Source organism: Melanerpes formicivorus, unplaced genomic scaffold, assembly GCF_026170545.1.
Source record: "Melanerpes formicivorus ecotype bairdi unplaced genomic scaffold, bMelFor1.0.p_v2 SCAF_115, whole genome shotgun sequence".
Lineage (NCBI taxonomy): Eukaryota > Metazoa > Chordata > Aves > Piciformes > Picidae > Melanerpes > Melanerpes formicivorus.
This window is the reverse complement of record NW_027142467.1, coordinates 1,342,348-1,355,252: the sequence shown is the minus strand read 5'-3', so window position 1 is coordinate 1,355,252 and position 12,905 is coordinate 1,342,348. Positions and strand designations below refer to the sequence as shown.

The 12,905-nt window shown below is 60.9% G+C and overlaps 1 protein-coding gene across 1 annotated transcript in view; it reads right to left on the bottom strand.

Moving 5' to 3' along the window:
- Positions 1 to 12,905, bottom strand: part of LOC137456062 (hydrocephalus-inducing protein homolog) — an 83,687-nt gene that overhangs the window by 52,122 nt on the left and 18,660 nt on the right. The window contains exons 9-17 of the mRNA XM_068167350.1: positions 11,867 to 12,001; positions 10,982 to 11,181; positions 8,167 to 8,291; positions 7,285 to 7,483; positions 5,785 to 5,950; positions 4,328 to 4,427; positions 2,390 to 2,508; positions 963 to 1,186; positions 769 to 836 (exon numbers count right to left, since the gene is read on the bottom strand). Coding sequence (XP_068023451.1) covers positions 769 to 836; positions 963 to 1,186; positions 2,390 to 2,508; positions 4,328 to 4,427; positions 5,785 to 5,950; positions 7,285 to 7,483; positions 8,167 to 8,291; positions 10,982 to 11,181; positions 11,867 to 12,001 — 1,336 coding nt within the window. The remainder of the gene's footprint in view (positions 1 to 768; positions 837 to 962; positions 1,187 to 2,389; positions 2,509 to 4,327; positions 4,428 to 5,784; positions 5,951 to 7,284; positions 7,484 to 8,166; positions 8,292 to 10,981; positions 11,182 to 11,866; positions 12,002 to 12,905) is intronic.

Sequence of the window (12,905 nt, the reverse complement as noted above, 5' to 3'; positions counted from 1 at the left end):
CTTTGTCTGCTCACAAGGAAGCCAAGAGACAGGGCAGGGATGGAGGGAGGGGAGGCTGCAGCTCAGCAAAGGCCAGCACTTCTCTTAGCCAAGTCCCTCAGCAGGAGGAAAACAGAGAGGCATCCTGGCCAGGCTGAGCACAGCTCTTCAGGCAGCCCAGAACTGGCTTCCCAGGCAGAGCTGAGAGCCCCTCAGGGAAAACCCTTCTGGGAGCCTGAGCTGAAGCAGCAGAACCTGCAGCTCAGTGCTCAGGCAGCAGAGCTGGGCCTCTGCTGGGCAAGGAGAAGGAGCCCAGGGCTCTGAGCACACCAGGGCCTGAGGCAGAGCTGTTTCTTGGCCACATTCCCTGGCACTGACAACCAGTGGCCCTCCCAGCACCAAGCAACATCTCACCCTGCAGCTCAGGGGGGAAATGGTCTCCAGGCCTGGCAACATTGACCCACAGCAGCTATGGGCTAGGCCAGAGCTTCAACTCCCTGCTCCTGCAGTCCCAGCCCCTGGGCCCTGCTGGGGCTCTCACAGCCATCCTGCTGCCAAGGACTGGCAGCCTGGGGCTGATCAGACCATCAGGGACCCCACAAGACCCTGCTCTGCCAGTCCTTTGGGCCTCTGTGCCCTCAGGATGGCAAAGCCCTGCCCAGGCAGCCTGCAGCCCTGCTTGAACCTCCTGCAGGCTGCTCTGGAGGGCCACCAGTGCTGGAGGCTCTGAGGCTGCACTCTGGGGCTGCAGAGCCCTCGGGCTGTGCTCCAAGGCCAGGCCACACTCACCATAGGAGACGTCCCCGAAGCGCAGGCAAGGGACATCGAAGCGCAGAGGGGGTGCAGAGACACAGCCCCTGGGGGGACACAGCAGAGGAGGCCTTGGCTTGGCTGCAGAGCACTGCAGAGCCTGCAGCTTGCACTGCTGCTGGCAGGCTGCAAAGCTGCTCTCACAGCACAGGGGGCTGCACTCAGCCTCTCACCTGACAGTCAAGGTCACAGGCTCAGGGCATCCTTCCACACTGAACCTGAATTCCTCTGTGAAGTGCCCCAGGACAGGGGGACAGAAGCAGACCTGGATGACTTGGAACTCATCTGGCAAGAGAAGGCCCTGACAGGGGGAGAAGCTGAAGCAGGGGCCCAGAGCTGTAGTTGGAGGGACCAAGCTGAAGGAGGCATGGATGGCTCCTTTGTTGTGCAGGATCACCTGCAAGACAGCCAATGGAAACCCCTAAGGAACTTTCTTTCCTTCCAGGAGGCTGATTTGTGTCCTGCCCAAGCACCTCCCTGCAGGGTTACACCCCCCTTGATGGGGGCTGAAAAGAGCCCAGCCCCAGCTGCTCTGGCTGGGCAGAGAGAGACTTGGCTTTCCCCCTCCCAGGAGGAGGGGTCCCCTGGCTCCAAGGGGCTCTATGCCACTGCCCCTCCCTGCCCAGCAAGCCTTGCTAGGCAGAGCAGAGCTCTGCTCCTGCTCTCTCTTTCCCCTGCACAGCCACTGCTGCACAGAAGGCTCCCCAGGGCTGCTGCATCCCCCCCCTGCTGCTCCCTGCTGCATCCACACCTCCTGAAGAGCTGCAGCCACTGGCACCAAGGGAATCCAGTGCCAGCTGGGGCTGCCTTTGGATGCTTTGCCCCCTGCCCTTCACCCTATCCCTTTGGAACCTGCCCTGTTACTGATACATAGAGATAGATAAAATTACCTTTTTTCACTTCCAAACAGATTCCAGACCATTTTTTCCCTGATCTTACCTCTCCTTTCTCCTGCCTGATTTGCTTTACCTTACCAGGAAAGGGACAGGGGGAGGGAATCTCAATCGGTTTCCATTTGGGCTTTTGGCCTGCAGGTCCAGCCCAGAGCAGCACAAGCTGACAGCTGGCAAAGGCAGAGGATGCTGCCTGCTGCTGCTTGGCAGAAGCCAAAGGGAAGTTCAGCCTTTGGGGGTTTGATGCCAAGCAGCCAGGACTTCATAGAATGGATCCTGGAATGGGTTGGTTGGAAGGGACCTTCCAGCTCATCCAGTTCCAACCCCCCCCATAGGCAGAGACCCCTCCCACCAGCCCAGGCTGCTCCAGGCCTCATCCAGCCTGCTCCTGAACACTTCCAGGGAGGGGGCAGCCACAGCCTCCCTGGGCAGCCTGTGCCAGGCTCTCCCTCCTCTCACTCTAAAGAATCTTCCTAGTTTCCAGTCTCAAGCTGCCCTCCTCAAGCTTCACCCCATTCCCTCTCCTCCTCTCCCCCAGCCCTTGGCCAAAGTCCCTCCCCAGCTCTCCTGGAGCTACTTCAGCTCCTGGAAGGCTGCTCTGAGCTCTCCCTGGAGCCTTCTCTTCCCCAGCCTGAACAGCCCCAGCTCCCACAGCCTGTCTCCATAGTAGGACTTCCCCCCAAGCCCTGCCAGCCCCTGCTGCTCACCTCAGACTTGCTGCTGGATCCAACCAACACCTGCCCAAGGTCCAGCTGCTCAAGGCTGAAGCAGAGCCAGGGCCCTCGGCCTTCCCCTTGGATGTGCAGAGGCAGCCTGGCCTCACGGCCTGGGGAGAGAGTTCCATTGGATGACTCCTTGAGGCCTTGAGGTGGGAAGGGACCTTCCAAGGGCAGCCAGCCCAAGCAGCAGCACTCAGCAGAACAGCTGCAGGCACAGCAGCTGGCTCTGAGCCCCAAGCAACCTGACCTGAAGGGGTTCCAGCAGTGGGGCACCTACCCCTCCCTGGGCAACTGGGGCCAGGCTCTCACCACCCTCAGTGTCAAACATGCTCAAGGTCTGAGGAGGTCAGCCAAGGGGCTTGGAGGAATCAAGGAGCAAAATTAATTGACTCCTTGGTTTCTTTCAACTCACAGGGACCTTGATTCTGGGACAGTGTCCACCCTGGCAGCACAGGGGACCCGCTGCTTTGGAATGCTCATCTGCCACAGAATGGCTGCAAGAAGTGAAGCTCTCCTGAAGGCCCAGCAGGGTCTGTCAAGAGCAGGCTTCTCTCTCCCAATACAGAGCATTTGCTCAGCTCTGCCTCCTGGAGCCCCAGAGCAGCTCAAGGGCTGTGTGCAAGTAGCTCTCTTATTGCTCTGCAATGCAAAACCTCTCCTGGCACAAGCCCTGGAGATCCACCCCTGCTGTAGAGGGATGGACATCTCCCTCAGCAGAGCAGAAAGCCCAGAGCCAGCAGCTCAGCACTGGCAACTTTGTGAAGCAAGAATTGCCTTGCCCAGCTCTGACAAGTGCAGCTGGGGCAGGAAGACATTTTGGGAACACAAGCCCTGGGCTCACACTGGAGGTGGCACTGGCCAAGGGAACCAGGCCCAATTCCTGGGCAAGTCAAAAGCTGTTCCCTGGCATCTGTGTCCGTTGGCTTGGGGCAGGAAGGAAATCAACAAAGCAGCAGAGCAGGGTTGGTGCTTTCAGCACCCTCCAAGAGTGGGAGCTGGGCTGCTGGACCTCCATGAGCTCTGGAGGTGAGGACACCCATCAGATTCCGTGGAGAAAGCCTGGCAGCGAGCTCCCACCCTTGAGACACAGCCTGAGCAGCACCCTGCAGAGATGGAGAGGAAGGACAAGGAAGCCTGAACCTGGCTACAAGCACTCCCTGCCCTGGGCTAGCACAGCACAGCCACCACCTCTGGAAGGGCAGAGCTGGTGTCACTCAGGGGGCAGTGCTGGCTGCTGCCACCAACAGCCTGAGCACCCTGCAGGGAGACAGCAGCGGCACAGAGCTCATCCAGCAGGCTGCTGGGGCTCAGCTTGCCAGGGAGAGACCTCCTGCTGAGCAGAGCAAGCCCTGAGCAACGCCACCCAGGGGAAGCACAGCCTCAGAGCTGCCAGGAGACACTTCCCAGGCAGGGAGAAGCACCTGCTGGCCAGAGATGCTCCTTTGGAGGGCACCCTGCATTCAGCAGGGTTCCCCACCTAAGCGCTGGCAGTAGCTGACCAGTGGGAGGAGATCCAGGGGCTGGCAGCACTCTGGAACTCAGCTCCTACCACCTCAGGAGCCCCAGGATGCCTCCAGGCTATGAGGACTCCTCTTGGAGGGAAACAGGCTAGAGGGGCTTAGGGGCTGCTGTGTTCTGTAGCTCCTTGGCCTTCACAGACACCTCCCAGCAGAGCAAAGGCTGGCAAACCCATGGCAGGAAACCTGAGCCCTTCCCTGCCTCACATGTTCTGGAATCAGTGGTCCAGAGGCAGTGTCCTGAGCCCTGGCCTTGGACAGCAGAGCAGCTGGGAGCCACAGGGACAGCAGGCACGGGTCCTGTTGGCCACTGACCCTTCCTAGCAACTAGAGCAGGAGCCAGGGGGCTGGAAGGTTGCTTGTGCCTGGCCTGCAGCCTGGGGCAGAGAGCAGCAGAATGGAGCTGTACCTGAGATGTCACAGTAGAACTTGGCTTCATAGACTCTGGCTGCCTGGGGCTTAAAGGTCACCTGGATCTCAGCTGAGGAGTTTGGCCACACCTCTCCCTCCTAGAAGAGAGGATGGCAGCAAACCATTGATCACCAAAGCTTCCAGCTCATGTTTGCAGCCACAGCCCTGCAGCCCTTCTTCAGAGCACCAAGGGAGAGCGAGGAGCAAGCACCACATGTGCTGGGCTGGGGGAGGAGAGACAGACACAGGCAGAGCTCTGCAAGGGAACCTGCTCCAGAGGGGAGGGAAGCCTGGGAAACCAAGAGACTGAGAAGGCTGGACAGGGCAGAAGGGCAGAGAGCCATGGAGCAGCCCACTTCTAAGTCAGTCCTAGAGCACAGTGTGGCACATCCCCAGAGCCAGTGAGGAAAGGTTTCCACTCCCAAGGCTTGAGGCCAGGCTGCACTTGGTGTCCCTCCATCATTACCAGGAGCACCAGGACTCAGTGCTGTGGGCAGCCAGACTGCTGCCCCTCACAAGCTGGAGAGCAGGTTCAGCTGCTTGTGGAGACACAGTGCAGCTGTCACCAAGCAGGAGCCCCCAACACACTCCCAAAGCAGCTCTGACACACCACAGGATGCTGCTCACCTCCCACTGCCTCCAACATCCCTACTGCTCTGCCACAACCTCCTGCTCCCATCCTGCTGCTGCCAGCTGCTGTGCTGGGACAGCGCAGTGGTGCTGCTGCTGCTGGCTCTCAGCCTTCCATGGGCTCCAGGAGGAAGCAGCAAGAGCAGCTGAGCCCTTCCTTCACACTCATTTCACCTCTCTGCATAGAAAGAAGAGGCTGGGATTCCTGCAGGCTTTACTCCCAGATGAGATGCTGCTCAGACAGCAGCATTCTCCAGCTCAGACCATGCTCTCCCTCCGAGTCAGGGCTCTGGTTGGTGGCAGGATGTGGGCTTGGGCTCCCAGAACCAGCAGCAAGCCCTTCTCTGTACCTAGGGGCACCACAACTCCCAGAGCCCCTTTCAACCTGCCAGCCTGGGGCCCAGGCTCACAGGTGACACTGGCAGGGAGACTCAGAGCTGGTGGAAGCCCGGCTTCCAGGAGGGGATTGCTATTGCCATAACTCAGCTGCCCTTTGCCTCCTCTCCTTCCCTTCTTCAGGTGGTTTGGGACCTGCAGTGCTCTAACAGCCTCTGGGCAGCCCCCGAGCCACACGGAGGGGATGTCCTTGCAGCTAACACCGCAGAGCCCTCTGAGGGCTGGAAGGACACCGAGGCAGTGCCCTTCTTTTGCTCAGCTGCCAGCAGGCTCTCGCTGCCTGCCAGGGCCCTGCAGCTCACCAAGGCTTTGTGCACCAAGCCCCGCCAGCTCCACTCCCTCTGCGGGAGCTGGGGGCAGGATCTGCCAAGGGACCTCCCCAGGGAGGAGGAGGAGGAGGAGGAAGAAGGGCTCTCAGCTGCGGCTCACCAGCGGCTCGATGGTGAAGATCTCCTCAGAGCGGCACAGCAGGGACTCTCCTTGCGCCTTCGCCCTCTGCTGCTGGAAGATGCGGGGGAGCCGGGAACGGCGTCCCTGGGGCGCAGGCTGCTTCCTGGGCTCCAGGGGGGGACGCGGCTTGAACTGCCCCCACAGCCTGCAGCCCAGAGACAAAGCCCAGCAGACAAGGGCATCACCAGCAGCTCTGCAGAGGCTCTGGCAGAAGCGCTCGGGGAGGCACAGCAGCGGCACAGCAAGGGGCTGCCCCCGAGCCCCCGGCTCCCAGCCCACGATCCCTGCCTCTTCCCTGGCCACTCGCACTCCCTGCTTGCAAGCTCGGAAGAGCTTTGTGAAAGGCAGCAGCCCCCCGGGAGCCTTCCTGCTTCACAGCCACTGCCACAGCTGATGGAGGCTCCAACAACAGCCTCGAGTGGCTCTTCCTCCCCTGGAGCTGCTCAGGGCTGCTCTTTGCACAGCCTGAGCTTGCACAGCAGCCACACACTGGGCAAGGAAAAGCACTGAGCGAGGGGAACCTGGGGCTGGCCTCTAGGGCCTGCCTGGCCCAACCACACTGAACTTGACTTGCTCAGAAGCCCCTGAAGAGCACTCCAGCTGAAGGCACTTTCCTCCCCAGCTGTGGCTTCAGACTAACTCCAGATCCCTCCATGCACCTGGGGCTGGAAAGTCACCCAAGGCTTCCCGGGATCCCCCAGGCTTTGCAGTGTGCTTTCCAGCTCAGCCCCTGGGCTCCAGCTCTTCCTCTGCTGCCTGAGGTGGCAATTTCCAAGCTTCACCACAGGCAGCCTTTGGAGAGCCTGCCCCATCTCCCACCACCACAAAGACACAGGTGCTGAAACTCAACTGGACTTCTAAGTCCTGCCTTGCTCCACCCTCCCTGCAGAACCCTCCACCTCCCAGCTCTGCTCAGCCTCCAAGGCAGGGTGGAAATAGCTCCTGGTGCTGGAAACTGGGACACCAGCAGGCAGTTAACAGCCTGCAGCAGGATAGCCTCAACCTTCTGGGCCCCTGAAGCACTCTGCCCTGCACAGGGCTGGGAAAGGAGCCTGCCAGCTTGTGCCAGCTGCAGCAGGAGAAGCTGCAGCGAGTAGCAGCAGAGTTGTGCTGCATGCAGCTGTGCTCAGTGCTGCTACTCAGTGCAGCCCAGCACTGAGCCTTGCCTCAGCCTCATGGTCCCTCTGGAGCCCAGAGATCTCTGGGCCTCAGTGCTTTGTGGCCCCCACAAGTCAGTTTGCTCTCTGAGGAAATCCAGGCCCTGCAGTTCCTCCCCAAGACACCATCCTCAGCTGGAGTGTGGATGCAGCTGGGAAGGGAAGTGCTGAGCTCCAGTACCCCAAAGCCCAGGGATCCAGGCCTTGGTGCTGTGGGGGCTTTCCTGGCCTCAACCATTGCAAAGCACCCAGAGCCCTGGAGGCCACACTTGAGTGTCACCCTTGGAGAGGGATCTGCCTGCAGTGCAGCTTTCCAACCCACCTCTGCTGCTGCTCCTCCTCCTCCTGACTAGCAGCAGCCTTCCACTGGAAGTGAGCTCTCACACTGCTGCTGTTGTGGATGAGCAGGGTGCTGCGGCTGCTCAGCGACAGGTAGGTCTGCTCCATGCTCAAGGAGCTCCTGTCCAGCCTGATGTTCACATCCACAGCCGTGCCACTGAGGCTGGTGTGAATATCTTCTCCTGCAGGAAAGCAGAGGGGAGTCTTGCTCATCTCACTTGCAAGCTACAGGAGCATTTGGATCCTTTCTGCCAGCCCCAGAGAGCTCCAGTGCTCACTGCAGGGCTGCAGCACCACAGAAGCACCCAGGGAGCACATCAGGCTGCCCAGGAGCCAGGGGCAGCAACAGGGACAAAGCAAAGCTCTGCTGCAGGCAGAGGAAACACACCCCGAGGGCACCTGTGAGCAAGGCTCTGCTTCAGCATCAGCTCTGCTGAGCCAAGCCTGTGGGCAGCATTTGGAGGTCCCAGCTCCGCTCCCCACTTACTCCTCAAGGGCCTGCTGAGGCTGACACTTCTCCTGGGGCCTGCTCTTGGCTTCTCCCACCCCAGGAGGAGTTTGACACCTCTCCAAGGAGGCAGTGAGCACTTCCTGCCCAAGCCCAAGAGCCTTTTAGTCCTGAAGCTGGGAGCTGTGGGATGGAGATGGATGGAGGAGAGTGCAGCAAAAGGCTCTGAGGCAAGGCAAGGGAGAAGCAGAGCAGGGGACAGAGGAGTGCCAGAGGCCCTGGGCACCACAGCGTCTGACAGAGCCCTGCCCTCCTCCTGTCAGCCCTCAGGCCCAGCACTGGCTGGGAACCAAAGCTCAGGCTCTGCAGTGGGCAGCCAGGGACACAGAGTGCAGGCAGGCAGTGCCCAGCACTGACCTGAGTCCCAGTGCAGGCTCAGGACCCCGCGGTGCTCCCCGGTCCGCAGCGGCAGGAACTCCACAGCCACCTGCACAGCAGCACCGACCCCCAGAGCTCCCACACAGGGCTCAGCAGAGAATGGGCTGCAAGAGAGAGACACAGCAGGGCTGCTGCAGAGACCTGGGCACCACAGCCCTGCTGCAGGCCACTGCTCTGCAGCTGCCTTCTGCAAGCAAGGAGCAAAGCAGCCCCAAGCAGCAGAAGCAGAGAACCTTTTTGGCTGGAAGAGATCTTTCAGCTCCAGTCCAACCATGCTCCCATTGCTAGGGCACCCCCAAACCATGGCCCTCAGCACCACACCAAGCCCCCAGGGATGGGGACTCCACCACTGCCCCAGGCCACCTGGACCAGGCCTTGACAACCCTCAAGGGCAAGAAATTGTTCCTCATGTCCCAAGCCACACACAACTGAGGGCATTTCCTCGTGGCCTAGCACTTGTTCCTTGGGAGCAGAGACCAAGCCCTGCCTGGCTCCAGCCTCCTGTCAGGGAGCTGAAGAGAGACAGAAGATCTGCCCTCAGCCTCCTCCAGGCTAAACATCCCCAGTGCCCTCAGCCTCTCCTCACAAGACTTTTGCTCTAGACCATTCACCAGCTTTGTAGTCCCTCCTGGAGCCACCCCAGCACCTCAGTGTGCTCCCTGCAGTGAGGGGGCCAAAAGTCAATGCAGTACTCAGGCTGTGCATCCAGTACCCAATGCAGGCTACACTGCCCTGCTCCTGTTGGCCACACCATGGCTGACCCAGGCCAGGATGCTGTTGGCCTGCTCAGCCACCTGGCCACCGGCTGGCTCATCTGCAGCCTCTGTTGAGCAGCACCCCAGGTCTTTGCTGGGCATCTTTCCAGCCACTCTTCCCCCAGCCTGCAGTACTGCAGGGGGTTGCTGTGACCCAGGTACTGGCCCTGCCACTTGGCCTTGATCAACCTCATGCCATTGGCTTGGCCTTTGATCCAGCCTGGCCAGGTGCCTCTGTAGGTTAACAGGCAGCTCAGCACTGCTGCCCAGTTGGGCCTGTCTGCAAACTGACTGAGGGAGCCTCAATGTCCTCACCCAGGGCATTGAGCAAGTGTTCAGGAGAGCTGGCCCCAGCACTGAGCCCTGGGGACCACCACTGGGGACCAGACACCAAGTGGAGTTAGCTCCACTCACTGCAGACAGCAGAAGGAAAACCAACCCCCCAGGGGATCAGAAAGAGAGCTCCTGGCTCAGTGCTGAGGAGATTCAGCCCTCAGAAGGGCCTTAGAGTAAAGAAGGACAGCAGGTGCCCCATACACTGCATCCAGCTCCCTGCAGTGAGGCTGCAGAGCCCAGCTGCTGGCAATGCCACCAGAGCAGGGCTGCTGGAGAGCACAGGGCTGGAAGGGCTGCTGGGGAGCACAGGGCTGGAAGGGCTGCTGGAGGGCACAGGGCTGGAAGGGCTGCTGGAGGGCACAGGGCTGGAAGGGCTGCTGGAGAGCACAGGGCTGGAAGGGCTGCTGGAGGGCACAGGGCTGGAAGGGCTGCTGGAGGGCACAGGAGTGGAAGGGCTGCTGGAGGGCACAGGAGTGGAAGGGCTGCTGGAGAGCACAGGGCTGGAAGGGCTGCTGGAGGGCACAGGAGTGGAAGGGCTGCTGGAGAGCACAGGGCTGGAAGGGCTGCTGGGGAGCACAGGGGTGGAAGGGCTGCTGGAGAGCACAGGGCTGGAAGGGCTGCTGGAGGGCACAGGGCTGGAAGGGCTGCTGGAGGGCACAGGAGTGGAAGGGCTGCTGGAGAGCACAGGGCTGGAAGGGCTGCTGGAGAGCACAGGGCTGGAAGGGCTGCTGGAGAGCACAGGGCTGGAAGGGCTGCTGGGGAGCACAGGGGTGGAAGGGCTGCTGGAGAGCACAGGGCTGGAAGGGCTGCTGGAGGGCACAGGGCTGGAAGGGCTGCTGGAGGGCACAGGAGTGGAAGGGCTGCTGGAGAGCACAGGGCTGGAAGGGCTGCTGGAGAGCACAGGGCTGGAAGGGCTGCTGGGGAGCACAGGGGTGGAAGGGCTGCTGGAGAGCACAGGGCTGGAAGGGCTGCTGGGGAGCACAGGGGTGGAAGGGCTGCTGGAGAGCACAGGGCTGGAAGGGCTGCTGGAGGGCACAGGAGTGGAAGGGCTGCTGGAGAGCACAGGGCTGGAAGGGCTGCTGGAGAGCACAGGGCTGGAAGGGCTGCTGGAGAGCACAGGGCTGGAAGGGCTGCTGGAGAGCACAGGGCTGGAAGGGCTGCTGGGGAGCACAGGGGTGGAAGGGCTGCTGGAGAGCACAGGGCTGGAAGGGCTGCTGGAGGGCACAGGGCTGGAAGGGCTGCTGGAGGGCACAGGAGTGGAAGGGCTGCTGGAGAGCACAGGGCTGGAAGGGCTGCTGGAGAGCACAGGGCTGGAAGGGCTGCTGGAGAGCACAGGGCTGGAAGGGCTGCTGGAGAGCACAGGGCTGGAAGGGCTGCTGGAGGGCACAGGGCTGGAAGGGCTGCTGGAGGGCACAGGAGTGGAAGGGCTGCTGGAGAGCACAGGGCTGGAAGGGCTGCTGGAGAGCACAGGGCTGGAAGGGCTGCTGGAGAGCACAGGGCTGGAAGGGCTGCTGGAGAGCACAGGGCTGGAAGGGCTGCTGGCACTCTGAGCTTCCCCCTGGCTCCCTGCCACCCAGAAACCTCACCTCAAGAGCTGCAAATGGCAAGGCAACTCCTGGCCCAGGAGATCCCAGCCTAGAAAGCAGAGGCAGGGACAAGCAAAGCCTGGCCTGAAGAGCAGAGCAGGATGCTGAGCTCCTCACCTCTGAGTGCTGAGGCTGTAGTGAGCCTCCCGCTCGCCCACGTTGCGGAGCAGCAGAGTCCTCTGGGTGCTGTACTTGACTGGGCAGATGGAGAAGTTTAGCTGCTGGGGGAAGTCCAGCACAGCCTGGGCACCTACAGCCCGGATGGGCACAGTGAACTCCTCCCTCTGGGTGACACAGAGCAGCTGGTGACAGTAATCCTGCAGGGAAAGGAACAGCCTCAGCAGGCTGCAGGCAGTGCCAGCCCCAGGGCAGAAGGGAAGCTGCTGGGCTTTGTCTCACTGCCAGCTGCAGGCAGAGATGCAGCAGCCCCTGGGCACCCCTCTCTCCTGCAGCACAACTGGCACAGGGCTGGGAAGGATCAGAGCTGAGCCAGCCCCTCTGCCCCACCTGCTCTCTCAGCAGGCCAGCAGCACCAAAGCAGATTCTCTGATGCTTGGATGCTGAGGCAGCCCAGAGTGACTCCACCTCAGGGGTGCCAGCCCCCCAGAGCCACTGAAGCCTGGGAAAGGCACCCAGCTGTGCCACGGTGCCAAGTGCAGTCCCAGCAATGCAGGCACCTCCTGGAAGCTTGGCAGGGATGCTCAGGCACATTGCCCAAAGGCCTTTGCCACATCACCATCAGCAGTGGCTCCCAGCTCCCCACAGCCACCAGGCAGTCACCTGGGCATGGAAGGAGATCAGGTTGGTCAGGCAGGACCTGCCCTTCCTAAATCCATGCTGGCTGGGCCTGAGCCCTTGGCCATCCTGTAAGGGCTGTGTGATTGCACTCAAGATGACCTGTTCCATAACCTTGCCTGGCACTCAGGTCAGGCTGACAGGCCTGGAATTCCCTGGCTCCTCCTACCACTGCAGGCAGCAACCTCTTGAGACCTGCAGCCTCACCTTGTTCTCCTCAGGGGTGAAGAGGATGCAGTAAGTAGAAGCCATGCCAGGTGCTACCTTCTGGCACACATCCTTGGGGCCAACCAACTTGAAGTAAGGAGAGGTCTCCAGGATGACCTTCACCCACTGAGGAACCTGCAGGGAAGACACAACTGGGATTTTGCCACCTGTGGCACTGTGAGAAGAAACCTGGCCATGGCCAGCTGCCATCCTTCCTTCCCAAGGCACTTCCAGCACAGAGGACAAGGCTGGAGCCAAGTTCCTGCTGCCTGGGCAAAGGAGCTCTGGGACATGGGCTGCAGGCCCAAGCCCTGCTGTGAAGCAGAGCCAGAGGAAAGGAGAAACTGAGGCCCATTTTAATGAGGAAAGGGGAAAGAGCAGCACAGTGTCTGGGGTCAGTGTGGAGCACACCAATGTCCCAGGGGCCTCTTGCCAACACTCCCAAGCCAGGCACCAGAGCAGGAATGGCTCTGTTCTCCCCAGCAGGAACTGAGAGGGACCACACTTTGCAGCCTTCCTTGCCAAAGGGGCTTCTCTTTCCAGCCACAGCCCTGGCAAAGCCTCTTCTCTCAGGACACACTTGGACTGCTCTTGCTCTTCCCCCACAGCTTTTGTTGTCCCCTTGTTTCCCCCAGGAGGGAGGTGTGTGGGGGGGAGCTCCTTCCCCTGCTCTCATGCAGGCTGCTTCTGCCTTCCCAGCTGCTCTCCTCTCCCCTTCACATCTTGCTCCCCACTGCAGAGCAGCAGCTTCCAGGACACTTCCTTTGCTGACCCTTCTCTGCCTCCAGCACACTGCCTGCTGCCTGGCAAGAGAAGCCCCTGTGTGCACAGGGTTCTCTCCTGGAGCACCTTTGAACCCAGCCCCACTCCTCCCTCCTGTCTCTTCTCACCAGCTTGCTCTGGGCACCTGCCTCACTCCAGCAAATGTTTCCCCAGCTCAAATTCAAAGGGTCTCAAATCTTCCTCTTTCCACAGGAACAAAACTGCTGGCATTTGGCAGCATTTCCCTGCTCCACTTCTTTGGGGAATCTCCTCAGCA